The sequence below is a fragment of the Mastigoproctus giganteus genome, chromosome 6 (assembly GCF_048544385.1).
Source record: "Mastigoproctus giganteus isolate SK-2022 chromosome 6, ASM4854438v1, whole genome shotgun sequence".
In the NCBI taxonomy this organism is placed as follows: domain Eukaryota; kingdom Metazoa; phylum Arthropoda; class Arachnida; order Uropygi; family Thelyphonidae; genus Mastigoproctus; species Mastigoproctus giganteus.
Window position 1 is genome coordinate 220,402,207 of NC_143580.1, and position 26,834 is coordinate 220,429,040.

Consider the following 26,834-nt stretch of genomic DNA (forward strand, 5'->3'; position numbering starts at 1 on the left):
AAAATATCAATCAACTGGTACACAAACAGCAGTCACAGTATCCCCATCTATTTCAATTGCCGATTGGGCTCGATCAGTGCTTTCGTCCCCCACAACAACCATCTACAGAACAATGGAAAGTAACTTGCGCTAGCAATACTCCGCTAACAGTACCACCAACTGCAAATGATACTTTGCCAGAAACTACAAAATTGAAAGCATCAGCGTCAAACAATGCTGACCAACCATGCTCAGGAAATATAGATATAGATTCTGGTACTCTGCAAGAAGAGACCATTTTAGATTTACACGCAGAAGACGACATGGACACTGGGCGTCCTGCCTTCCGGAAAAAAGAAAGGATGAAACTAGATCGATCCAAACAGGCTGGATACAAAAAACAGACTGAACCTTTTACAACCTCTAAAACTAAATAATGCAGAACATTATACAATGGAACTGTAGAGGTCTACGAAGCAATATTTTTGACATTTATGATCTCATCAAACAGCATAATCCAGTTATCATCTGCCTGCAAGAAACTAATGTAACTCCACAGATGACTCCAGTGATCAAAAACTATAGTATCTACCAACAAGACAGAAGCAGCACTAACTCAAGAAGAGGCGTAGCCATACTTATTGACAACAAGGTTCCTACCAAAAAAATCCCTCTACAGACCACTTTAGAGGCTGTAGCAGTACGTACTGTTTTCAGTTTTATGCTAACCGTAGTCTCTGTGTATCTCTCCCCAAACAAAGAATTTACTGTAAAAGAGCTGGAGGATTTTATAAAGCAGCTTCCATCTCCTTTCATTCTGCTAGGGGATTTCAATGGGCACCATCCTATGTGGGGATCTCCCAAGATAGACAAACGAGGAAAACTCATTGAAACAGTTCTGGACAATCAGAATCTCACATTATTAAATACTGGTGCTAACACTTATTTCCACTTTTCCACTGGAGTATCTACTGCCATAGATCTATCAATATGTTCTCCAAAACTATTCCCACTTATTCAGTGGTTAGTTTTAAGTAACCCACTGAATAGTGATCATTATCCGATCATTTGCAAATTGCAAACAAATAGAACCTCACATATAACCAGCCACAGAAAATGGAAATTTAACAAGGCAGATTGGAACAAGTTCACCAATGCAATTTTCTTTGATCAAGTCATCAAAAGCCAGCCTATAGATGTTGTTACTGACCACATTACTGCACAGATAAAAACAGCTGCAACTTGTTCTATACCCAAAACCAGAGTTGGTCCTCATAGACATGCCAATGTCTGGTGGAATGATGCATGCCGTGATGCCAAAAAAGAACAGAATAAAGCATGGAATCTATTTCGTAAAAACCCAACAACTGACAACCTCATAAATTTTAAGAAACGTAAAGCTAAGGCACGCTATGTGCAGAAAAAAGCGAAAAAAGATTCTTGGATCCGGTTTGTTTCCACCATTAATAAAAATACAGAGAGCAGAAAAATCTGGAACAAAATTAAAAAGCTGAATGGTAAATTGCACCCGGAATCAACACCTATTATAAGTTGGAAGAGTAAAGATTACTCCTCTGCAATAGAAATTGCAAACGCCCTAGCCAAATCCTTTTCTGAAATCTCTGCCACATCCGCATATGAGTCAGCCTTTAAACAGATAAAAGCCAACGCAGAAAAGCATAAGCTTACCTTTAAAACAACGGCATCTCTTCCATATAATCGACCTTTTACACTACTTGAACTAGAGAGCTCCTTAAATAGGTCAGCTAATAGTGCACCAGGGTCTGATGGGATACACTATATCATGCTCAAACACCTAAAGAAGAAAGCTATGAACTCCTTACTGATATATTTCAACCGGATATTCTCTGAAGGCTACTACCCTCTTTCTTGGCGCCATTCAATAGTCCTAGCTTTTGTCAAACCTGGAAAGGATCAATCAAATCCACAAAACTATCGGCCAATATCTCTTAGTAGTTGCCTTGGTAAAACATTAGAAAGAATGATTCACGCCCGATTAATATGGTACCTAGAATCTCATTTGATAATAAACAGGAACCAGTATGGCTTTAGAAAAAATCGGTCAACTCTAGATCTTATGATCAAGGCAGAATCCAACATACGGAATGCTTTTATCCGTAAAGAACATCTTGTCATGGTCTGTCTGGATATAGAGAAAGCCTTTGATACCACCTGGCGCTATGGCATTCTTCAAAATCTGTATGCCACAGGACTCCGAGGTCAGCTACCACTAATCATACAGAGCTTTCTACAAAATAGAACCTTTCAAGTGCGTTACAGTAATTCTCTATCCCGCACATTTGTCCAAGAAGAAGGGGTCCCACAAGGTTCAGTTCTTAGTGCGACGCTCTTTGCAGTTAATTTAAACAATGTAACAGAGAATGTTCCAGTTAATGTTGACACCTATCTATATGCAGACGACCTTACAATATCCTGCCACTCACAAAATATGCGCTCAATCGAGCGTCAATTACAGCTCTCAATAAACAAAATACAATCATGGGCATCTCATAATGGCTATCGCCTCTCTGCAACAAAAACAACTGCTATCCACTTTTGCAAAAAGCGTCAGCTGCATCCAGATCCTGAACTAAGGTTAGGAATCCAACAAATACCACTCAGCAACAATATCCGGTTCTTGGGACTAGTACTTGACACTAAACTTACTTTTCAGGCACATAAGGCAATTACGGACGCAGTGCATGAAAAAGTTGAATATCCTCAAAGTGATCTCTTCCATGGCATGGGGAGCCGATCGCTTCACGCTTCTGCATCTATATCGAACCTTAATAAGATCTCGTCTGGACTATGGAGCTCCAGTATATGATTCTGCACGTAAGACAGCTTTGGCTTGGCTCAATCCAATTCAACATAGTGCTCTGAGGATTGCCTCCGGAGCTTTTAAGACGTCCCCAGTACAAAGTTTGTATATAGATGCCAATGAGCCTCCACTAAATCTCAGGAGGAAAGTATTGCTTCTTAGCTATGCAGCCAAATTACGTAGCCTCCCTTCTCACCCCATCTGGACATATCTCTTTGAACCTCAGTGGGTAAACTTATACAGAAACAAACCAAATGAAAATAAACCTGCAGGTATCCGGCTACAAGAGTTAACAGAAGACTGGGGCATCTATCTTGGAAATATATCTCAAGCTGCAGATGCAGTACAAGCACCATGGGCAATGTATACACCTCCTTGCGATAACTATTTTCTTCAGTGGGTAAAACACTCCCTATCGAACAACAACATTAGACAGTTACATGCGTCTCATGCATTGGCCAATGCTCGCAGTCTCCAAATATATACAGATGGCTCCAAAACTGATATATCCGTAGGAGCTGGAGTAATCAGTCCTACAACCACTGTTTCTGTCCAGTTACCACTTGAATGTAGTGTTTATACTGCTGAACTGTATGCGATAAAAATGGCTTTAAATGTCCTGAACGACCATCTAGACACCCAGATCATAATATACACTGACTCTTTAAGTGCTGTCAATGCCCTACAGAATAAATCACGAAATTTCCATCCACTTATCCCACAAATTAGATCTCAGTTATATCACCTCAGTGAAAATGAGCAAACTGTAACGTTTTGCTGGATACCCAGCCATGTTGGTATTCGAGGAAACGAGCGTGCAGATGAAGCAGCAAAACACCCTACTTGTTTCAATTACATCCCAGTTCCATATTCCGACTACAAACCAATCATACGGCAGATATGCACTGAGATATGGTCTGAAATGTGGCATCACCAAACAGATAACAAGCTCCTTCAAATAAAACAGAATCCACAGCTTTGGAGATCCAGTTCCCGATTAAACAGGCAAGAAGAGGTTGTGCTTGCTAGAGCACGAATTGGCCATACATATCTAACACACTTATTTTTACTACTAGGTGAAGATCCTCCACTTTGCTCGCTTTGTAGTACCACACTAACCGTGAAGCATATTATCATTGAGTGTCCACGTTACCATTCAGCCAGAATTGCATGTTTCAGATCTCTACTGAATTCACAAAACCCACTGCAACTAAAACATATACTAGGAGATGATGCCAATTTATCAGAATTGTTTATTTATCTGAAAATGATCAATGTATACAACCACTTCTAGACCCATCTATAATGTATTGATGAATTTTCGAAAGAAACAGGCGCAATTTGGCCATAGTAGCCCTTGCGCCAATAAATCCCACAACAACAACAACAGCATGGGTTTGTTAAGGGGAAGTCTTGTCTGACCAATTTGATTGGATACTATGATGTGGTCACAAAGGAACCGAATGCAAAGAAATTTTGATATCATGTATTTGATATCACAGGGTGGCAATGGAGGAAAATTTCTGCTATGGATAAAGGGATGGTTGAGTGAGATAAGACAGAGTGGTAATCAACGGACACTGCTCTTCTTGGACTAATGTTATTATTGGAGTCCCCCAGGGTTCAGTGTTGGGTCCATTTTTGTTTTCCGTATTTATTAATATTATTGATGATGGTATATCAGGCTTAGTGTCCAAGTTTGCATACAATACGAAGGTCGGCAGGGTTGTTAATGACACTAATGAGAGTATGCTGCTGCAACGGGATCTAGGAAAGTTGAGAAGGTGGGCTGAGAGGTGGCAACTGAAGTTTAATGTTGACAAATGTAAAGTACTGCATATGGGAAGCAATAACACCAGGATAATGTATTAACTGTGTGGTACTACACTGACAGTGATAGAGAGTGAAAAGGGCCTGGGGGTAATTGGCGGCAGATATGAAGTTTTCAGAGCAGTGCAGATGGTCTGCAAGAGTAGCCCATGGTGTCTTGTCAACGATATACAGGAAGTTTTCTAGCAGGGATAAGGAGGTGATTATCCCCTTGTATAAGGCAGTGGTCAGGCCACACCTTGAGTTCTGTATACAGGTTTGGAGGCCTCATTTTAAAAAGGATGTAGAGCTGTTGGAATGAGTACAGAGAAGGGCAACATGATTAGTGAATGGAACAAGGGGTTGCTCTTTTGAAGAAAGGCTTAAGTTTTGCAAATTACAGTGTCTGGAGATTAGGCACTTGCAAGGTGATCTGATTGAGGTGCATAAAGCCTTGAATGGTTTGAGCATGGTCAGTGCTGATGGGATTCTTCCTCTTGCTCAGAATAATCGTCTGATAGGGCATAAATTCAAATTGAGGAAAGACAGTTGTGGTTTAGACGTGCGGAAGTTTGCCTTTAGCCAGTAGGTGATTGATTGCTGGAACAAACTTCCATCTGTCGTAGAAGTTGATAGCTTGAATAGGTTCAAGGCAGAACTAGACAATCATTTGGAGTGAGTGGATGAGTAGATTGAGATGGGTGTGTGTGTGTGTGTGTGTGTGTGTGTTTTTTTTTTTTTTTTTTTTTTTTGGTTGATGCTATATAAGCTTGCTTTCTTGCATCCTATGCCTTTGCTAAAGTGTAATAAAAATCAGAAATAAAGCATAAAAAAATTTATCTATACAAATTGATCATGCCTGTTGAGACAACTTGTAGTGTGAAATTCTTGTGTTTCCCATTCATGGAATGACTGGCTGTTACATATGATAATCTATGATCATGTGCAGAAATTCTCCATCTAAGTTGAACTGCCCTCCCTTTGTGGCTCCATTTAGCGGTTTTAAAGATGTGAAAATTACATGGGGAGTGGTCAGGACAGTTTGGAGTATTCTAGGCATTCCCCTCCATACCTGTTCAATGTTATTACCATTAATTGAGCAGTATGGGGGGGGACAGGCATTTTTCTATGACAAAACAACTTTCTTGAACAAAAGTTCTCTATTATGCTTCAACTCATTGCCTCTCTTAAATGATCTAAAGTTTTGCATTATCATTATTAGTTGATGGTGTCACCATAGTCCACAAATTTAATCCATGGTAGGCCCTGATAGGCAAAAAAAAAAAAATGCTGTAATGTTTTGTATTCTAACCATTTAACTGTGCCTTCATACATGGTGAAGAGTGCTTGTTTCCATTACATGTTCATTTGCTTTATTTCTGGACTGAATTGGTGACACCACAATTTATCACCTACAACAGTATGGTGGAAAAGTCTTTGCCTTCCTGTTTGTAACAGACAAGATGTTGCAGGCTCAGTCTCGTTTTCGGTGCCTTTTGCTGTGTGTCTGATGTTTTTAGTTTCAGTATTGAAGTTAACTAATGCTGCTACCTGCCACATGGTTACATGTTTGTCATTCGTCACAATGCTGTTCATTGTAGGAAAATTTTTGTTCATAATGGCACGGTGTACCTGGCCTTTTTGGTGGTGTCATCCTTGGTTGATTTGTGGACCTTGTTGAAATTTGCACACCAACTATCCATTACTTTTCAAAAAGTACTCTCCATACACATCTTATTATATACTTTGAAATGTTGGATGGTTTTCCTTCTGCTACAAAAAACAAATAAATTATACACATTGTCAACTCTAGATGCTTTCATGAGGTGTTTTACAGAAATTCATACAGATGGCTCATGACAGATATTGGTAGATGTGTTCCTCTCTCTCTCTATATATATATATATATCCATTTCTCTTTGTGAGGGTGAAGTAATTGCTGTCAGTTACCCAGATGTAGGAGTTTTCTATTTTTTTAAAGGTCTTTTATATAGTAATGACTGAAATATGACAGGAATGTGATGTGAAAATCAACTCAGAATTTAGGATTTTTTTTATTTATTTATTTTTTTTTTTTGGCTGATGCTGTATAAGCTTGCTTTCTTTCATCATATACCACTACTAATGCTAATACTAACGTGAGCTCAAGGATGGGGAGAGGGAGTTGCAATATTAATGGAGCTCAGCAATAGATTTACCATGGACTGCAGGAATATTATAGTCATACTTTGCAATTAAGATATAATTATTTAATAGTAACCTATTTGAACATACTTTTCCAGTTGAAAGTGGTAATTAAAAAGCTAAAATGAACAGTATTTAAAAACTGAATTATTGGAAATTAAAAACTGGTTCCATTTGAAAACTAGTTTCTGTATTAACTTGGTTGTTTTCTTGTAGATTTTTACCATTTCTTATTGTTGGCATTTTTTGTAAATGTGATTTATATTTTTTTTAGATAAAGCAGATAAGAAAGCACAACAAGAAAAAATGGAAAAACAGCAACAAGAAAGACAGGTTTGTTTCTTTCTGTAAACATTTTATTAATAGCATAAATGTGTTCAGCTTTTGTTGTAATTTAAAACAGTCATTCCCAGCCAGTGTTCCTTGAAGAACTTGGTATGCTGCACAAAATTAACACATTCGGTCCCGCCAGTGAATTATGCTGATGTGTTTTTTGCTTTCATAACACAATTGGCATAACATGGTATAGTGCTTTGTGGAAGATAAAGTAAATTCAGGAGATCATAAGTAGCTCTTGTCATATTTCCTATATCTAGTAAAGGTCCTGTGTATTCTTAGAAGTTATTTGTCTTTACACTTCATTTGCTTCTTGCTTGTATTTCTTAGAGTGCATTGGTTTATTCTTTTCTTCTTTAGGAAAGAACTAAAAGTGATTAAGCTACAGGAAATGTAATGATTGGACAGCTGGGTCTTGGAAAGGGGATGCTGTGTGTGTGTGTGTGAGAGGGCACAAGTGACTTCTTGCACCACAAGAATTGTGAGGCTATGCTAATAGTAATACAAAAATATTATTTTTTATTTCATGGCCTAATTGTATTTGAAATGACAAGTTTTGTGGTAAAGAAAAATAATTTAGATGAGTATTCGGTATTGTTGAGAATGTTGTAAAAATCAATCTGAATGTGACTTTTCCCAAGAATGTGAAAAATAGTGTTGCCAGTAAGTCTATGAAAGTAATCCCTTGATTGGTGATATCTTCACCAATGAAGGTGGGTGAAGATATCATCCATCGTGATTGACCTACAAATTCTCCTGAACTCAGTCCAATTGAACACCTGTGGGATGTTTTGGAAGAGGAAGTGAGGCATATGGACACACAACCATCATCTATTTCGACACTATGGAAAACTTTTCAGGAAGCATGGCTGATCTCTTGGATGCCACTAGACACCTAGTGGAGTCACTGGCTAGGTGAATAGTGGCTGTTATCCTTGTGAACAATAGCCAACATAAATAAATAAATAAAATTTTCTGTTTATACTCTGCGATGACCAAACGGTCAGAGCGGTTTGCATCATAGATTGAATACAAGAAACAGCACTGTATTCAGTAGTCAAGGGCTTGAACCCCGGTCACTCAAGGCATGTGTACTTGGGCACCTGCACGCCTGACCACTAGGCTACGGCAGCCTGTGATCACTCAGTGTATATCACCCTTAGGTGTTTGGGGGGGGGGGGGGTGTCTCATTCCCAGTTTTAAACTCTTATAGTGCAGCCATTTTTCAGTATTTTTAATTTTTTTTTTTTTTTTTCTTACCGATTATCAATATTATATGAACTCTAAATACAAAATATCACTTTCATATTTCTAGCTTTTTTTTTTTTTTTTAACTTTTTTTTTTAAAAATGGTAATGTTTTTTGGTCCCACTTTTTAAAGCAATTGGCATAGAAATAAACAAATGTTCCTCACAGATTTTTTCCCCCCCATTAGTAAAGAATAGATAGGCTTTTGTGAATGTTTAATATGATATACAAGATTGCTAACTGCGATAAGGAGTTCTGCAAATTGCAGAATCTGGAAACTAAGCATCTCCTGGGGTGATCCGATTGAGGTATTTAAGGTTTTGACGGGCTTGAGCAAACTCATTGCTGATGGGATTCTTCCTCTTGCTCAGACTATGCACATGAGGGGGCATAAATCCAAATTAAGGAAGGATTGTTGCAGAATAGATTTTTTTTTTTTTTTTTTTTTGATTTGGTAGTTGTTGGCGCATCGGCTTCTGTGGCCATATTGCACCTCCCAAGGTTTTTGCAGTACTTTGATCCAAGCCCGAGGCGGGAATCGAACCCGCGACCTTTGGGTTGCCGGGGAGGTACTTTACCCACTCGGCTAGCCCGGTCGGCGCAGAATAGATGTGCAGAAGTTTGCCTTCAAACAACTAGTGGTTGATTGCTGGAACAAACTTCCATCCATTGTTATGGAAGTGGATAGTTTGATAAATTCAATGAAGAATTAGACAAACAATTGAGTGGGAGGTGGACAGAGAAGTGAAATGGGGGGGGGTTTGGTTGGTGCTTTATAAGCTTGCTTTGTTTACATCATTTGCCGCTGTTAATACTAATACTAATCTCATCCATATCTACAGGGTTATTTCAAAATGACTATGACATGGCAGCATATGAAGAATCATCATTCATTTTTACAAAAGATGCCAAGGATATTGTGTTCTCATTGAAAACAAAATTTCCAGTTCAGAGTCACAAGTTGCTTAAGATTTTTTTTTTTGTGAATTTTTTTTTTATATATAAAATTAAACTGTCACTCTTTCAATTGGATGTCTTGTGAAGGATCACCCATTACATAAACAAATGAATAAAAACAACTAAACAATGTAGATGGCTGCCTCCAGGGAACTGATGCTGGTCAAATAGCAAAACCACTTTTTGGGCATCGCTTTGTCACAATTGTGTTATTAGTTCCTGAAAAACTGCAGGCACTACAAAATAAAGGGTTTCTTTCAAAGCTACTAGGACTAACCAAAATGGGTTGATTATATTTTACTGCATTTTGCTGCCTAGTGAGAGTGGGTAAAAGAGATAGTACTATTTCCAAAAAATTTGGCACCTCCGTAGCCAGGTGGGCAGGAGCAGCAGTGCGTAGCACACGCTTCTTGATTAGACTGGGGTTCGAACCCGTGACCACCAAATACGGAGGATGTGGAAAGGTCAGGAAATGACCACCACATATCCCTGGAGCGATATGGCCTTAGTTGCTAATGCTCCTAAAAACCAAACAACAAACAAACAAACATCCAAAAAATTTAGTATAGTTTTTCTTGTTTCTCAGCAAGGTAGGGTATCAAATGTTCTTAATACCTTTAGGTGTTCATTCAAACCCCAAGTGCCTATTGGAGGGTTAAACTTCTTGGCTAAAAGAAAACCTTCCTATAGTCCAGTCTAAACCTCTCTCCTCATAATTTGAATTTATGGCCTCTAGTTTTGGAATCATTTATAACCATGAAAATTTCATTCATATTACTATTTCCTCTCAGAGCCTTATAGACCTCAACCAAGTCCTCTAAAATGCCTAGTTACTATCTCTATAGCCATATATAAAAAACATATTTTTATAAGGAGCCCTTTAGCAGGTGTTGCCAATCTTTTGATTCTTTCCAGAGACTCACTCAGACAGGAGATGTGATCATCTAAGAGATGTAATCAGAAGAGATACTGGAGAAATGGACTGGATTTGTTTTCATGAAAATATACTTATATACAGATCCATTAAACATTAACAGTTGGAATTTAATAGTTATTTAAACAGTACCCCAGTCATGGAATAACATGATTTGAGTACTCTTTAGCTTTACCACATCCACGTGACTGGACTGATCTGTACCATTCAGTTTCCTTCTTGTTCTGAGGGTAAAAAAACTATTGTTTGAACGAGTTGATTTTTGAAAGAGGCTGAAAAAATGCATTGTTGCTCAAGAATATTTTGAAGGAAATGTTTAAAGGCAAACATGCTTTCTCATTTAAAAAAATAAAACATTTTAAAATTCCTGGAACTTCTTGAATATACTGTGTAGTTTAATTTTTTTAAAGTAAAATATCATTTACTTCATGTGTCTAGTGTAAATATTCTTGTTTATATTATCCAGACATTAAATATGTGTATTGTTTATAGGATAGAGCTGAGGAATTAAGAGAAATGGCAATTAAAATGAGACAAAGGTAAATATATTTATTTGACTAATAACATTTATCAATATTTATAGCAAAAATTTGTGTATGTAGTTTTTATGTTCAGTTATTTTTTTTATTATTATTTTATTTATTTATTTTTTAATTTTTGTGAAACCACAAACTTCATTTAATTTCGGTACTGCTTAATGTAAGGGAGAGGTGTTATTTAAAAGTCGTGCATACATTTAGAAAAATCCCCACATTGGAAGAATCTATGCACACTACCATGTGCATGCATTCAGTACCCTAATAACAGTGTATTGAACTAAAGAGAGAGAATAAGAGGCCCTGCATATGGTAAACCACATGGAGACTTGCGCATTTGACATTGTGGGAAACTTAGCTTACAACAGTTACCAAATATGGGATAATTCTTCTAGGAATTCTTCCTCTCAATAATAACAGCATTTTGTAGTTGCCATTGATGTTCACTTTGTCTTGCAACAAAGTGAAATAAGGTTTTTACCATATTTAGTAGTGTATGTATTTAATATTAGTTTATCGAAAAAATCAGTTTGAACAAAAACTCTACAAGAGTTTGGCTGACTGCACTGCCACTTGGAAAATAGTTATGCTATCATATGGACCTGTGTGTAACATTCCAAAAATTCACTGCTTTTGGGATAATAAATAAATTAATGAATTTTCTGTTTATACTCCGGGACGACCAAACGGTCACAAGATAGACAGAATACAAGAAACAGCACCATATTCAGCAGTCACAGGCTTGAACCCCGGTCACTCAAGGCACGTATACTTATGCACCCGCGCACCTGACCACTAAGCTACGGCGGCCTTAATGATGTTGATATTCAGGTCTTTGGACATCAATTACTATAGCTGTGTGGTTGTGCAGTTTAATTGCTTGCATTTATAATGTTCTGTATAAGTTGGTCATTTCAGCCAGAATCTATTATAAATAAGGATTCTAAATGTCTGGGCAAGTTATTATTAAGTAACACTGTTCACAAACAAGTGCTGTTTTGAGTGACTATCCTTTGTGATGTCATAACCTATATATTAAGCTATTGTTCTTGTATACAGTTTTAATATTTTAAATTGACCAATGCACTTTATTTTTAATGTTATGAAAAATGGCATGTAGAACATATACATGACTGATAGTTGTGTGATCTTGCTATTGATAAAAAAAAATGCATTCATGCAAAGCACTTCAGTTTTTTATTATGGCCTTGTCTTAAAAAAATCCACCCTATTCTTAATTTTCTCTTAATTTATCTTGAAAGAACTAACTGATCTTTCCCTACTTCCCTTTTTTTTTTTTTTTTAATTAGTTGTGGACTCCATTTTTGGTGTGATATTTTCCTTTTTCTTATTTTTTTAAATGCAAAGTGCAAGCAGTGGTATACAGTGCTCTTTGTATATAATTTGAATGAAAATTAAGAACATAACATTGTGTAAAAACATTTATGACTGTTAATAAGATTGTGTTGAATAACCTGATCAGATAGCCATATATGACAAACCTTATTTTCAGTTCTTGTCAGTGTTATTGAAATAATAATATTAGTTACAAGTTACATAGTAATTGAATGTAAAAAAAAAAAAAAAAAAAATAATAATAAAAGTAATCAGTCCATGAGCAGTGGTTCCATTCTGATCACATGAACTAGACAAAGGCTATTTCTCCTTTCTCCATACCTAGGAGGGAAAGGGTTGCTTTGGTTGACTTATTTGTGCAGTAAATCTGGCCAGATAAATTATAAATATACTTATAAAGTCTCCTCTATCAGTACAATAGAGCAATGAGATTGTTCTACTGTACTGATAGAGGAGATTTTATAAGTATATTTATTATAATTAGAAAGGTTTGAGATAGAAGTGCTACTTCTGGAAGATTTGTGAGCAGAGATAAAGGTAGTAGACATTTGCACCTTATGAAGAGTGGCTATTAAATAACAAGCCTATGTGTGCAGCAACTACACACCAAGTACCACCTGTGAAATAAAGGCCCAGCAGTTGATCTTGAGCCTTTCCCTAGTTTTCTGCCAAGTCACATTCCAACATACTCTTTCGCTTTGCAGTGAGACAAGTTTTCATTATCTTGTTTTTTTTTTTTTTTTTCAATTTTCCAGAAAAATTATAAGACAAAAGAATCGAACAATGAATCTAGCTCAAATTTTTAATAAAACTGAACAGTGTTCTCTCCAGAAAATTTAGCCAGCCATGTGGCATTATGACGCAGCCAGGTGAGGAAGTGTAATGTTTTGCAATATTATAAAATTTTCTGTTATTTATAAATGTGACTAAGCGATCCAGGGTTAATTTAACGTTATATGCTACTGTTGCATTGATCTCACTCGCATAGTATGTTTGATTTAATATTGATCAAGAGCAGTGAGCAGACCATATGGTATCGCAAGAATCGCTTAAATTTTAGCTGGGCGGTGCACCCATTCAACAGGTCCTGGGGAAAACACTGCTGAAGAAAACACCAACTTGAAAGTTATTACATCAATTTTTTTATGGGGAAGATACTATGTCAAGAGCTTGCATAAAATATTTTTAGAAGGAAGAGAGAATGTATAAGATGATGAATGACCAAGCCATCTGGTATCCATGAAAACTGATTAAAAGGACAAAGAAACAGGCAAATTTCAACTGAAAATTTAAGCATGAGAAATGTGTGTGTGTGCGAAGATCAAAGAATTAGAAGACTCTGGGTTTGTGGTGATGTTTTGAAAAAAATTGAAGATCTAGACTCTGCATTACTTGAAATGAAAGTTGGCTGTTCCAGTATGACCCGGAAACTAAAGGACAGTCAATGCAGTGGGAGGACAAAATTCCCCAGACCAAAAGAAGCAAGAATGCCAAAATCAAAAATGAAAACCATGTTTCTTGCTTTCTTCGATATTAAAGGAATTATTATGGCTGAATATGTTCCACCAAATCAGACTGTCAATCAAACATACTACATTGAAGTTCTGACAAGGCCACATGAAAAAATTCGAAGGAAGAGACCTGAATTGTGTAAGGTTAGTTGGATCAAGACAATGCTCCAGCACATAATCCGCTCTGTTCACCAGTCAGTTTCTGGCCAAAAACAAATCTCTGTATGTGAACATGCACCCTACTCACCAGACCTTAGCCTCTTGTGACTTTTTTTTTTTGACTGTGACTGGAATTGATGGTCACTCTTATAGTGAATTGTTGATAGTAGGGAAATTGGATTGAGCTTGCATCACATTATTGAGTGCAGCTGCAATAATAATAATAATAGTATTTTTCATATAATGCAAGGAAGTCACAGTCTTCTGCTGAACTGGCAAAAAAAAACACAAAGTAGATAAGAAAATACAAACTATATGCTTCCCCCTTCACACAGGTAACTATCCGGTTGACCTTTGAATTTATTCAAACTTTCAGCCTCAACTACCTGCAAGGACAACTTGTTCCGGCAATCAACAACTTGCTGGCTAAAAGAAAACATCCTAGAACCTAATCTAAATCTCAACCCCTGTAATATTAACAACTATCATATTATTAATGTGATGGTTTTTAATGTTATCCATGATTATGCAATTTCCCTACTGTGTTCTCTCAGAAATTGACTGATTTGCTCCTTGGTTTTCAACAGTTCTTGTCTTGTTTGAAATTATTTTATTTACTGGATGCCGTATTAGTTTTTATTCGCTTTTATGGGTATACCTGTAAATAGAGAAAATGGGTTAACCTTATACTTTAATTTGAGTTCTCTAAGCAAACAGCCATAGAAGATACACTTCAGTCTATTATATGACCACGTGCGGTAATTTTTTGTCTAGTGTCCTAAGTAATAATCATGACCTGTTTAAAAATATTCAGAAATGTTCAAAAATATTGCTTTTCCATCTAGTATCTCTGACTAGTTGATAGAGAAAGCAGCCATCCTAAGTGGTCAGTGACAATATTTATTGCTGATCACGTAGTGCAGATGTTCAACCACAATTCTGCCACCGATTAAGTGCCTCCGTAGCCAGGTGGGCAGGAGCAGCAGTGCATAGCACACACACGCTTCTTGATTAGACTGGGGTTCGAGCCCGTGACCACCAAATACGGAGGATGCAGAAAGGTCAGGGAATGACCACTGCATATCCCCGGAGCAATATGGCATTAGTTGCTAATGCTCCTAAAAACCAAATAACAAACAAACAGCCACCGATTCCTGCTTCAATTTTGACTCACACTCGTCCTAAAAAACTCATTACTTTTCTTTCTGAATATGCATATTCAGCTACTTCTTTAACAAGATGTCTAAAGGACATCTTGTTAAGGAAGCAGCTGAATAAACAGGCTGTTCTTTAGATCTGCAAGATGCTACTACTCCTTTTGCCACTCACCAACATATTTTCTGCATCCCATCTTTTGTGATGGAAACCGTAGTTTTTTTAATCACAGCTGGTCTACCTGCAAATACAGAAAATGGGTTAACCTTATACTCTAATTTCAGTGCTGATATCAAACAAGATGCATGTGTTCAATTTGTTATGCCCTAAATACCACATGTAATTAATTCTTTGTCCATTGTGTGTGGGTTAAAAACAAATCTCTGTATTTTTCAACATTTTCACAGTTTTATATAAATATAAAACTGAAAATGTTGATATCCAACTATTTTACATGTATTTATATCTGCAAGTGAGTTCTATTGCCATTGTAATACAATTAAATATGGTATGATTTTATGTAAAGCTGTTAATTGCCAGTATATATGAAAGAAATGTATAATCTAAAATTAACAACATTCATTAATTAATGAGACAATGTTGCATAGTTTAAAATATAATAAAAATAACTTCCTAATATACAAAATTGATAAAAATCAAATTAGTAGTTCTGCACATTGATGGGTACACTTTCTAGGACTGCATCTGCTAAATGGTCCTTTTTTTATTACTTAAAAATTTCTGTTTTTTTGTTTTAAAATTAGTAGTCTAGTTATTATTTATGTTTTGGTAAAGTAGGTGGAATTGTTCCTTACGGTGCGACAGTTCTCAGAAACTAGAGTTGAAGTTTTAGAGAATTCTGTTGCCATTGTTGTCAGTGTTCATTGCATCAGTATAAGAATGATATAAATACTAGTTAATATTCTTTTATGTGATATTCCATAGGAGTATAATTAATGTTAGAAGTATTTTTATTAAGACTAATGAGATACAAAAAAAAAAAAAAAAAAAAATGGAACTTCCATGCATAGTGTTTTTTTTTTTTTTTTTTTTCTGTTCTGTTCTAGTCAGTCACAGAGAATGAGCAGTAATGTACTGAGCAACCCCCTTTTCAAAGCCTAAAAGCCCTGGTTTTGGGGCTTTTAAAAGTACAGACAAAACAGGAGTGATGGAGCGATTTAAAAAGCATATAGAATCTAAAACAGTGCATCCATTTCTTTGACATGGGTGACTGTTGTAATATGGTATGACATAAACACTGGGAAAACAAAAATGAGGATAGGAGTATTTTATAGGCCAAATGACTATGATAAATATAATGAAAAACTCTACAGAAAAATAAAAAAAAAAGACCAGTAATATGCTCATTGAAGATATTAACTGTAACTTTATGGGCTAGTTGCTCACATAGTTGCAGAGCTTTTCGGATTTATTGGATGTTAGAGGGACAACACTATCACTACATTAGCATGTTAAAGACAACACTACTGTGTTATAGAGACAACAAGAGAAAGAAGTACTCTTGGTCTTGTTATCAGCACAGACTTTGTGAATTAAGAATTCCCAGATAAAGGAACTGCTAGGTGGCAGTGATTGTGAGCTATTGATGGGATTAACTTAAAGATTTAGCTATTATCAAGGATAAAGGGAAGAGATTCTGCTTTTGTAAAGATCTCTACAGTGATCTTAGACAGTTTTTATCTATTCGGTGGTACCAGCTGATGTTTTTAACAACTTCATATTGTAAATTGGAGATTATTCAGGGAAATAATTTTTGTATGCCAACTAAAAGATATCATTCAAGATTTAGACCTTAATGGATGTCAGTAAACTGGTGAGACTTGTGGTAGAGGAGAAAAATGCATGGGATAATTATGAATTATCAGGGAACAAAGAAAACTACAATAAATATAGCCTAGTTAGCAAGCTAAGGCAGATTATGGGAAGTCTTTCACTAAAAGTGCAAAGAATTTTTTGCCAGTCCTTTGCTATTATGTTAAGACTAGAAGGAAAGGGATGAACTAAATTTTCCCACTAGATATGAATGGCATGACTATTGATGATACCGTTGAGGTTGCTGATAAAATGAATAAAGATTTTGCATCTACATTCTAGAGAAGCATTTTAGAGATGGGGATGCCAGAAATATATCAGATTCTAAGAGGAAACTAAATAAGTTTGATAAATGAGAAGAAAGTGGAAGAGAAACTGTTGAAGCTTAAAGGTAAGTAAGGTACTGAATCCATCCAATTATATTAAAAGAAGGAACAAAAAAAAGGTAAGTAAACCTTTTTCCTTAATTATAAGAGCATTCTTAGATTCAAGTGAGGTCCTTGCAGATTGCAGTATGTAAATGTCTCACCTAGTCACAGAGGGTGATCAAAAGGTGATTCCCTTTATCCATGTTGTGATCATCTTGACAGGAATGCAGTTATACAGCAATCGCAGCAAGGATTTGTTAAGGGAAGATCTTGTTTGAGCAATCTGATTGGTTACTGTAATGGAAACTGGATGCAAAAAATAATTTTCACATTGCATATACTTAGATTTCAGTAAAGGTTTTAAAATTGTTTCACATGAAAAACTGCCATACAAATGGAGCAGCATAACATTAGGGGTAAGTTACTCCCTAGTCACAGAGGGTGATCAAAAGGTGATTCCCTTTATCCATGTTGTGATCATCTTGACAGGAATGCAGTTATACAGCAATCGCAGCAAGGATTTGTTAAGGGAAGATCTTGTTTGAGCAATCTGATTGGTTACTGTAATGGAAACTGGATGCAAAAAATAATTTTCACATTGCATATACTTAGATTTCAGTAAAGGTTTTAAAATTGTTTCACATGAAAAACTGCCATACAAATGGAGCAGCATAACATTAGGGGTAAGTTACTGCTGTGGATAAAGGGATGGTGGTAGTTAATAAGGGTCACTGTTTTCTTGGACTACAGTTATTAGTGTAGTCCCTGCGGATTCTTTGATTGGACCTGAATTGTGGCCACGGTAACAGCTGATGTGTGAACAGGAGCCTCATCCTGCTGAAACAAAACACTTTTAGTCACTTTCCTGACCTCTTTGACTTGATTGCTTTATCACTTGGAAAGATACTGTTCCATTATTATCCCTTTAGAATCCCAGAAGATGTGCATAACCTTGCCTGTTGCTGGGACTGACTTAGCCTTCTTTAGGTGTGTGGTGAATCAGCATGCTTCAATTCCATTGTATCATCTGGCCAGAGTTTTTGGGATCTGTTTGATAATGAGCAAAAGGTTCTTTGAAGTTTTTAATTGAAGTAATTTCTGATCAAGTGTCAACAGGCAATGGTTTCTTTACCCATTGTAAAGAAACCATTGTCATACCTAATTTGTTTGACAGAATATTTTGCATCCATCATAATGCCATAAAATTTATCAATGTTTTCTGGAATGATTACTATTAATGGGCAACCACTGCCCTTTTCATCTTTGATTCTGGTTCTGCCATGTTTAAATTCAGCTGCCCAATTTTTGACAGGTGCATGTTGATGGAGCAGATTCTCCTAATGTATTTGCCATGTCTTCACAAATACCCCTTGTTCAATAACTCATTTTGTAAAGGTACTTTATAAATCAGGTTTATGGGTTTTTTTATTATTATTATTCTGGTTTGAACTCGATTGACACAAAAAAAAAAGCATAAAAGTGTCGTAAGTTAAGAATTATAACTCTGCATGTATTCAGATAAAAGTTCAAATTATTGAAAAAAGTTTCCATTTAAAAACTCTTATAAATGACAAGGTAGAAAATTTCTTCAATGGGTAGCACAGTCTTCAAATTTGAGATTTTTTGTGCAGGCACATTTCCAGTACTTCTGTGTCATTGAAGATAAAGAAATACTTGAAGCAGTAGGTGTTTTGCAGTACTAGTTCTGTTAATTTCAATGTGAGAATCTACCAGATACTATTATGGAAGAAGAAAGAATTGATGGATATTGGTTCTTAGTTGAGGAACTAAATATACAGAGAAGCTTGAAATATAACAGATTACCTTGAGTCATGCTTAACATTTTAACAATTCCTCATAACAGTGAGTATATTTTGCCTGTTCAAAAAAAAAAAAAAAAACTTGCAATCTCCTGCTGGTGAAACTTTGGAAAATCTCTCAACAGCAAAGTGTAGATGGCAACACTATTGTTATAAACAAAACTTTGACTCAACATTTCTTAAGAGAGCAGAGTCTGCTCCCTGCATCTTACTTGAAGCAGTCATGTCAGTTGATGTTTAACAGACAATCCAAACAGAAACCTATAGAAAAATCCTAGTTGTGCTGATGTTTGAAAGCATATTGTACTGGTAAATAGTCCTACAGCTTACCATATGTATTTTAATATAAAAATGCATATGTTGTCAATAAAATTTAATTTCAAGTCCAAAGACTGAATTTTAAAAAATCTGCTTTCTTCTTACCAGATCTTTATATTTTCGAAAGTTAGAATTCAACAGCTATGGTAATATGTAGTCACATGTCGTTATGGTTGGTTAGAGAGAAACACTGGCTGGAAGTCCTTAAAATATATGACATATGGGCTACACCTTCAACAGAAATAGTGTGCATGTGTTCGCCTCAATTTGAAAATCTTATAATTTAGAATGATGATTGCTGGCTCAATGTCAGATAGTTTAAAAATGAAAAGTCTGACTTGATGCCAAGTGAACCAGTTTCTCCCAGCCTTCTGAAGATGACACATCACTGTGGAATGTGTCTGAGTTTTGCAGTATTTTCACTCCACATAACCAGTTCTGTATTTACCCTTGTTGCAGGAGCATGAAGTTCCTTTTTGAAAAAGAATGAATATCTCAAAAGCTCCAGTGTATGTATTTTGTTATGAATTGTGCAGTTTCTCACTTTTATATGTTATAGTGAATATTTATATTTATTTGTAACACTTGTAAATTCTACAGTTTAGCTCTCTTATTCATCATATGGAGTGAAATTCCATTATTTTGAGTACACCTTTAACAAGAGGCAACAGTAATGAACACTGTTAATATATGTCATTTTAATAACAGAATTTCCCTACATTAAATAGAGAAATTCTGGATAATAATTGAGTGAAGTATAAATATGAAAATTCATTATAACAAGTGCTTTGAATTACAGCAAAGATGTAATTTTTCTTACACATGATTTTGCAAATGTAACTCCTTAATTTTAACCACTACTGATCACTGGCATGTCCATAAATTTTGTTTGGATGGATAAATGAGGGAAGGCTTGTACACTCAACACTGGCAGCTTTTACAAGCTTCAACATATGAGAGTATAATTATGTAATATAAAACAGTGGGGGAAGTCTTTAGCTTGCCCCTCCCTCAGTTGCTGTTTCTAATATAGTTTTTATAATTGGAGCAGTAACTCAGTTTGTGTAAACTGAATTAGAAACACAGTACTAGTAAGGGCTGCCACAAGTGGGTAGGCGAGGTAAGCATCTCTTGTGGGCGGCAGTTCAAGAGGGTGCCAAAAAAAACTTTTGACATATACAAGTCGGACCTATGTTTAATTAACAAACTTCTTTATAGTGAAATTTTCTATTTAGCGATATGTGCAATATCACATGTTCTTTCATTTTGCTCAAAGCATTTCATAATTTCATTTTTTTCCTCTATCGACAGAGGCAGACTGGCCATAAGCCTTACTGGGGAAACCCCGGTGGGTCGGGGGGCTTGTGTGATTTTGGCCATAAACACTTGTATGAGGCCATTACAAATTTTCCCCGGTAAACATTTTTGACAGTCTATCAATATTGCTTTTCTTTTCTCTCTAAATCTGTAGTATCTTCACCAGCAAGCTTCCTTTTCAAACTTTTCTCAAGTATTTTACTCATTTTTAGAGAATAAAACACAATTACAGTATAAAAAAAGACAAATGAGAAGGCACGTTTGATACACAAAGCTGTCCGGTTGTACCAACTGAATAAACAAAGCAGTGAAGACAGAAACACACTATTATCATCTTTCGTTAGCTCACATTTTACTAAAACACATTTCTGGAGGTCATTACCATAAAACAATAAAAACAATTTCCAGTTGCGTTCCTGCTAGTGGAATCTGTTATAAACGGGTAGTAAACTTGATCTAATTGCATTTGCGATAATACCAACAGCTGGAATTTTGGGTTTTTATTTTTGTTATTATGGTGAAATGTGTTTCCCCTTCACTGAAATCCTTTCCCCTTCATATGAAAAACATAAATACATTTTCAGAAACTTCTCTTCATTCAGTTTGGGTGATTCCAGAGTTTGACTGCCGTTTCTTGTATTAGTATTAGTAACGGCCGTATGGTGCAAGAAAGCCTATGGCTTATGCTGCACCAGCCAAAAAAAAAAAAAAAATCCGAACAAAACAATGATAAAAACAAAAATTAAATAAATAATAATAATTAATAAATAAATAAAAATAATAAAATGAAATAAAAAATAAATAAAAAGGAAATTAATCCTATCATCCTATGCGCTTCCCTTACCCGAAAGTACTATCCAGATGACCTTTGAATTTCCCCAAACTGTCGGCCTCTACCACCCATGCAGGCAACTTATTCCAGTAATTTATAACTCGCTGGCTAAAATAAAATTTCCTGCAGTCCAATCTCAACATTTTCCCCCCGTAACTTGAATTTATGTCCCCTAGTTCTAGCATCATTTATAATCTTGAAAATTTCGTCCTCATTCATTTTACTGATGCCTCTCAGAGCCTTAAACACCTCAATCAAATCTCCTCTAAGGTGTCTAGTTTCCAAACTCTGCAACCCACATATTCGAAGTCTTTCTTCATAAGGACGCCCTTTTGCCGATCTCACCAGGCGAGTTACCCTTCTTTGCACCCTTTCAAGAAGCTCGATGTCTTTCTTTAGGTGCGGTCTCCATACTTGAACACAGTATTCCAAGTGTGGTCTAACATAAGCCTTATATAATGGGATTATCACGTCCCTATCTCTACTTGCAAAAGTTCAATAGATCATCGATAGGACACCATGGGCCTTCCTTGCAACCTGTTTACAATGCTCAGAGAATTTCATGTCTGACCCTATCGTAACACCCAAGTCCCTTTCCTCCAGTACTGGGTTTAGTTGAACTCCACCAAGTGAATAAGTTATTTTGGGATTACTGTTTCCCAGGTGTAATACCTTACACTTTGTTGGATTAAAGCACAGCTGCCATTTTTCTGACCATTCTTGAAGTCTATCTAGGTCTCTCTGAAGAAGCTCAGCTTGACAGTGATCATTAACTACTCTACCAATTTTAACATCATCTGCAAATTTAGACATCACGCCCTCTATCCCTTCATCAATGTCGTTTATGAAAATTAAAAACAACAGTGGTCCTAATACTGATCCTTGGGGAACCCCACTTCTTACATCAACCCAATCTGAGGAATAGCCATTTATCACAACCCTCTGCCTCCTGCCCTGAAGCCATCCTTCTATCCATCTAAGGATTTTCCCAGTGATTCCAACCTGTTCCAGCTTATAAAGCAACCGCTCATGTGGGACTGAGTCAAAAGCTTTGCTGAAATCTAAATAAACAATGTCGAAATTATTCCCTAAATCCAGCTCGTGAGTGACCCTTTCGAAATAGCGAACCAGATTTGTTAAACATGATTTTCCCTTTACAAAACCATGCTGAGTATCCTTGAGAATTTCAATTCGATCCAAATGATCCTGAATTCCACCCTTGATCATTGCCTCCATGATTTTCCCTACTACTGAAGTCAGACTGACAGGTCGATAATTTCCCACTTCACTTTTAGAGCCACCCTTATGTATGGGAGATACATTTGCACTTTTCCAATCCAAGGGAATCTCCCCAGAGTCTAGTGATGCTCGCATAACCAGCCTCAGTGGTTCAATGCACTCGCTTGCCGCCTCTCTCAAGATTATAGGGTATATTCCATCAACTCCAGGAGCCTTACTGGTCTGTAGGCTTGAAAGTTTTTTCATTAAATAATCTTGCGAAATTTCAATATCATTAATTACATATTTTTTAACTTCGCTCCCACAATTTCCCATTGCCACAAAAGGCTTTTCATTTGTAAATATCGATGCAAAATAACTGTTGAGTTCATCTGCAACGGCAGCTGGTGTATTTATTACTATCCCCTTTCCCTTACGTAAAGGTCCGATCTGGTTTGTCCTGCTCTTCTTGGCATTTATATATGTGAAGAATTCTTTATCCCCCCTCTTTGCTCTGTTTGCTAGTGATTTCTCATAAACTGCCTTTGCCTGTCGAACCTTTTCTGTGGCTCTATTACACATCACCTTGTAGCTGCTATAGGCTTCAGTACTTTTTATTGCTCTGTAACTTTTCCATGCCACCTTTTTCTGCTCAAGTAATGTGGCAACTTCACTATTCATCCAACTTGGAACCCTTCTCGTGGAGTATTTTTTTAATGGTATATACGCATTCAAGGCATCTGTGATTAATGTTTTAAAAGCGTACCACAGTTCAATTGTATTCATTCTCTGCGCGATAACTACCCAGTTAATAGAGGCCATGTAGTACCTTAAGGCATCGTAATTTCCTTTTCTGAAATTAAAACCCATTCCTTTGCCTTTTACTTCTGCTACCTCTCTCGTCATCATCCACCGTAGAACTCCATGATCACTTCCTGCTACTGGTTCCTCTACTGTCAGCCCTGTTATGTCATCTGCTTCATGTGTGATGATGAGGTCTAGGATATTCTTTTCTCTAGTACTTTCCCTGACATGTTGATACAAATAACAGTCATCTAGTTGATTTAAAAATTTTGTTCCCCATGTCGAGTTTCCTTCCCATTTACTCCAATCAATTAGAGGCAAATTGAAATCACCCATAATAAGGCATTGACGCTTACTTGCCCATTCCATTTGCATGTAGAGGCTTTTGTCATAGTCTTCACAATCACCTGGTCTGTAGATTACTCCTACTCGCATTGTACCTTTGTTTCCAACTATCTCACACCATACAGACTCTATACTAGCATGTGAAACGTCTGAATCCGGGAAAGCTATCGTCGCTCTCAGGCTGCTTCTGATAAGAAGCATTACCCCACCACCCCTTCTATCTACTCTATCCTTCCTAAATACATTATACAAGCCATACTGAAACTCATCATCCCCAATTTCCGGGTGGCACCACGTCTCTGTAAGCCCTATTATGTCCGCGTTACTTGTTTTAACCAGCAGTTCGAATTCGCTCATTTTATTGACGACACTTCTAACGTTACTGTATAAACAATTAAGATTTAATGTTCTTGTATATTTAACAACCCTAACACAACCCTTGAAGTTTTTTAGGCTCTCTTCCCTGATATTAGCTACCCTCTCACGTGAAACGTCTTTGGCCTCAGAACATCTAGATAATACGTCCAGTTGGGGTAACAGATAAGAACTCTTAAGGTATGTGCAAGAGTTACATTGACCAATATTATTAGATAAACGCGTGTCAGTATTACCCACATCCCCCCTAACTAGCAGTTTCCCTGAGCCTTTAAGGTATCCTCAATAATACTGGCAAAAACTTTTGCACCACCTTTGTTTAAGTGTATCCCGTCTCTACAAAACAAATTCCTTCTACCTACAAGTGTGGGCCATGCTGATAGAAATTTACCCCCTAAAGCCTTGCAGATTCCTTCAAGTCTTGAGTTAATCCACAAGGCTCTTAACATATAATCCCTCCTATCGTGTCTGGGCAGAATTGCAGACACATAGACATTATGGCCTAGCTCGCGACATTTCCTCAGCATGGTCCTGTATTTTTCCAACAAATCGTCAGATCGTGTACGTTTAATATCGTTTGTCCCCACATGAATAATAATATTTTCTTTACCCCCTTTAAAATCTGACAGTCTGTTGGTGACATCATCAATAGTTGCTCCAGGCAGACATACCCTGGTTCTGCTCCACCTATCTTTATTACAAAAAATATTCCCCGTTTCCCTGACAATGGAGTCTCCTAATAAAACAATGTCCTTTTTAACCAAGGTAGTTTGCACTTGGTTTTTCTGTTTTGAGGCTCGAATCGGGTGTGCATCACTTGGTAGATTGCTGGAGTTTTGAGTCCCTGACGAGCTCCCAGAAGCATTATTTTCGAGGGCAAGCACTCGTTTTTTAAGGGATTCAAATTGTTCCATCAGTGCACCAAACTGTAATTTAAGATCGGTGCACTCCTTACATCGATCACAAAGAAAAGAATCCCCAGGTGAGGTAGGATTAGTCACCAGGTCGACCTTGGAAAACATTCCACAGGTTCCACAACGGATTAAATCATGACTCACCCGTAAATCGCCATCTGCTATTTCCGTGTGAGTCACGATACCCTGTGACGTGTTTAAGGCAGATCTCGTAACTACCATTATAAAATTAAATAAATATCAATGAAAGTAACTTTAAAAAATTATATCTATAATATTATTAAAATCAAACAGTTACAGGAAAACCTATAACAAAATAATCCAACAATATCTAAATAAATCAAATATTTAAAAGCACTATCCAAAAGTAAACCACTTAACTGAGGAGCCCTGTCTAAACGCGTCCGCTCACCTCGAATGCCAACGTACGAAGATTTTCCTTTGTAAACACAAAGGAAAAACACAAAGCACAATTTTCCTTTGTAAACACAAAGGAAAATTGTGCATGAGCGAATTCGGTTTGTGTTATATACAGCATCGTTCCCATATTTATAAATCATGTATGATCGAATTCGTGTAATGTAAAAATGTGTTATACGAGGACCAACTGTACTATATACTGTATTTTAATTTTTTCTCAGGGTAAGTATTTTTTGTGTTACCATGTGCAACTTTTGTTAGCATTGCTTATAAATATCATGAAACTTGCCTCCTAATCCATATAGTTAAAATATAATGAAGAAATTAAAATGAGAAATTAAAAAATATAAAATTCCCTGATGGGGGGGGGGGAAAGTGCACTCTTTTCCGCTTGGATTGTCATACATAAAAATTAATGATTATGAAACTAAGAATGAGAAGAACCAAGAGTCCTAACATTGGAGTTTCACAGTTCTGTCATCAGTTAGGCGCCTCCGTAGCCAGGTGGGAAGGAGCAGCAGTGCATAGCACACGCTTCTTGATTAGACCGGGGTTCGAGCCCATCACCACCAAATACGGAGGATGTGGAAAGGTCAGGGAATGACCACCGCATATCCCGGACCAATATGGCCTTAGTTGCTAATGCTCCTAAAAACCAAATAACAAACAACAACCGTCATCATTTGGTTCATATAATCGGGAAAGAAATTCTGAGTGTTATAAAGGTTAACTCTAGCTCCCATGGTGCATGGTTAGCACACATGCGCCCGGAATTTTGTTTTAAGAATGCTATCCTGTGAGGTTCATTCGGAAAATCATTCAATGGCTAAAGATGCGTGTATTAATAATAGTTTATAACTGGAATTCAGTTTTGTTAATATTATTGCACAATCTGTTTGAGTGTTGTTATTATGTGAATGCAAATGAATGTTGACTGAATAATTAGCACAAAGGCTGGTTTGGTGATATAAGCTCTGTTATTTGCAGTTTTAGTGGATTCAAATTTGGCAGTAATACTACCAATGTCGTATGCATTAGGATACCTACAGATGCTCCGGCTTGCCTGCACAGGCCAAGTTTTTGCAGTCAAACCAGAGCATGTGTATATAGCGCAGGCCGCCTGAATGGCATTGTGGTCATAAGCCACGATCCCAAAGAATTAGAGGAAAATCTAATCAGTTATGCACAGTTAGTAAGGATTTTGGACTAAAGATGAATATGGCTAAAACAAAAGTAATGATGAACAAGTATGCCACAGAAAGGG

The 26,834-nt window shown here is 36.7% G+C and overlaps 1 protein-coding gene across 3 annotated transcripts in view; it reads left to right on the forward strand.

The window, feature by feature from the left end:
• Positions 1–26,834, forward strand: part of LOC150085004 (uncharacterized) — a 234,710-nt gene that overhangs the window by 182,710 nt on the left and 25,166 nt on the right. For all 3 annotated transcript variants that reach the window (XM_090376729.1, XM_090376731.1, XM_090376730.1), the window contains exons 17-18: positions 7,089–7,147; positions 10,782–10,828. In XM_090376729.1, coding sequence (XP_090232855.1) covers positions 7,089–7,147; positions 10,782–10,828 — 106 coding nt within the window. The remainder of the gene's footprint in view (positions 1–7,088; positions 7,148–10,781; positions 10,829–26,834) is intronic.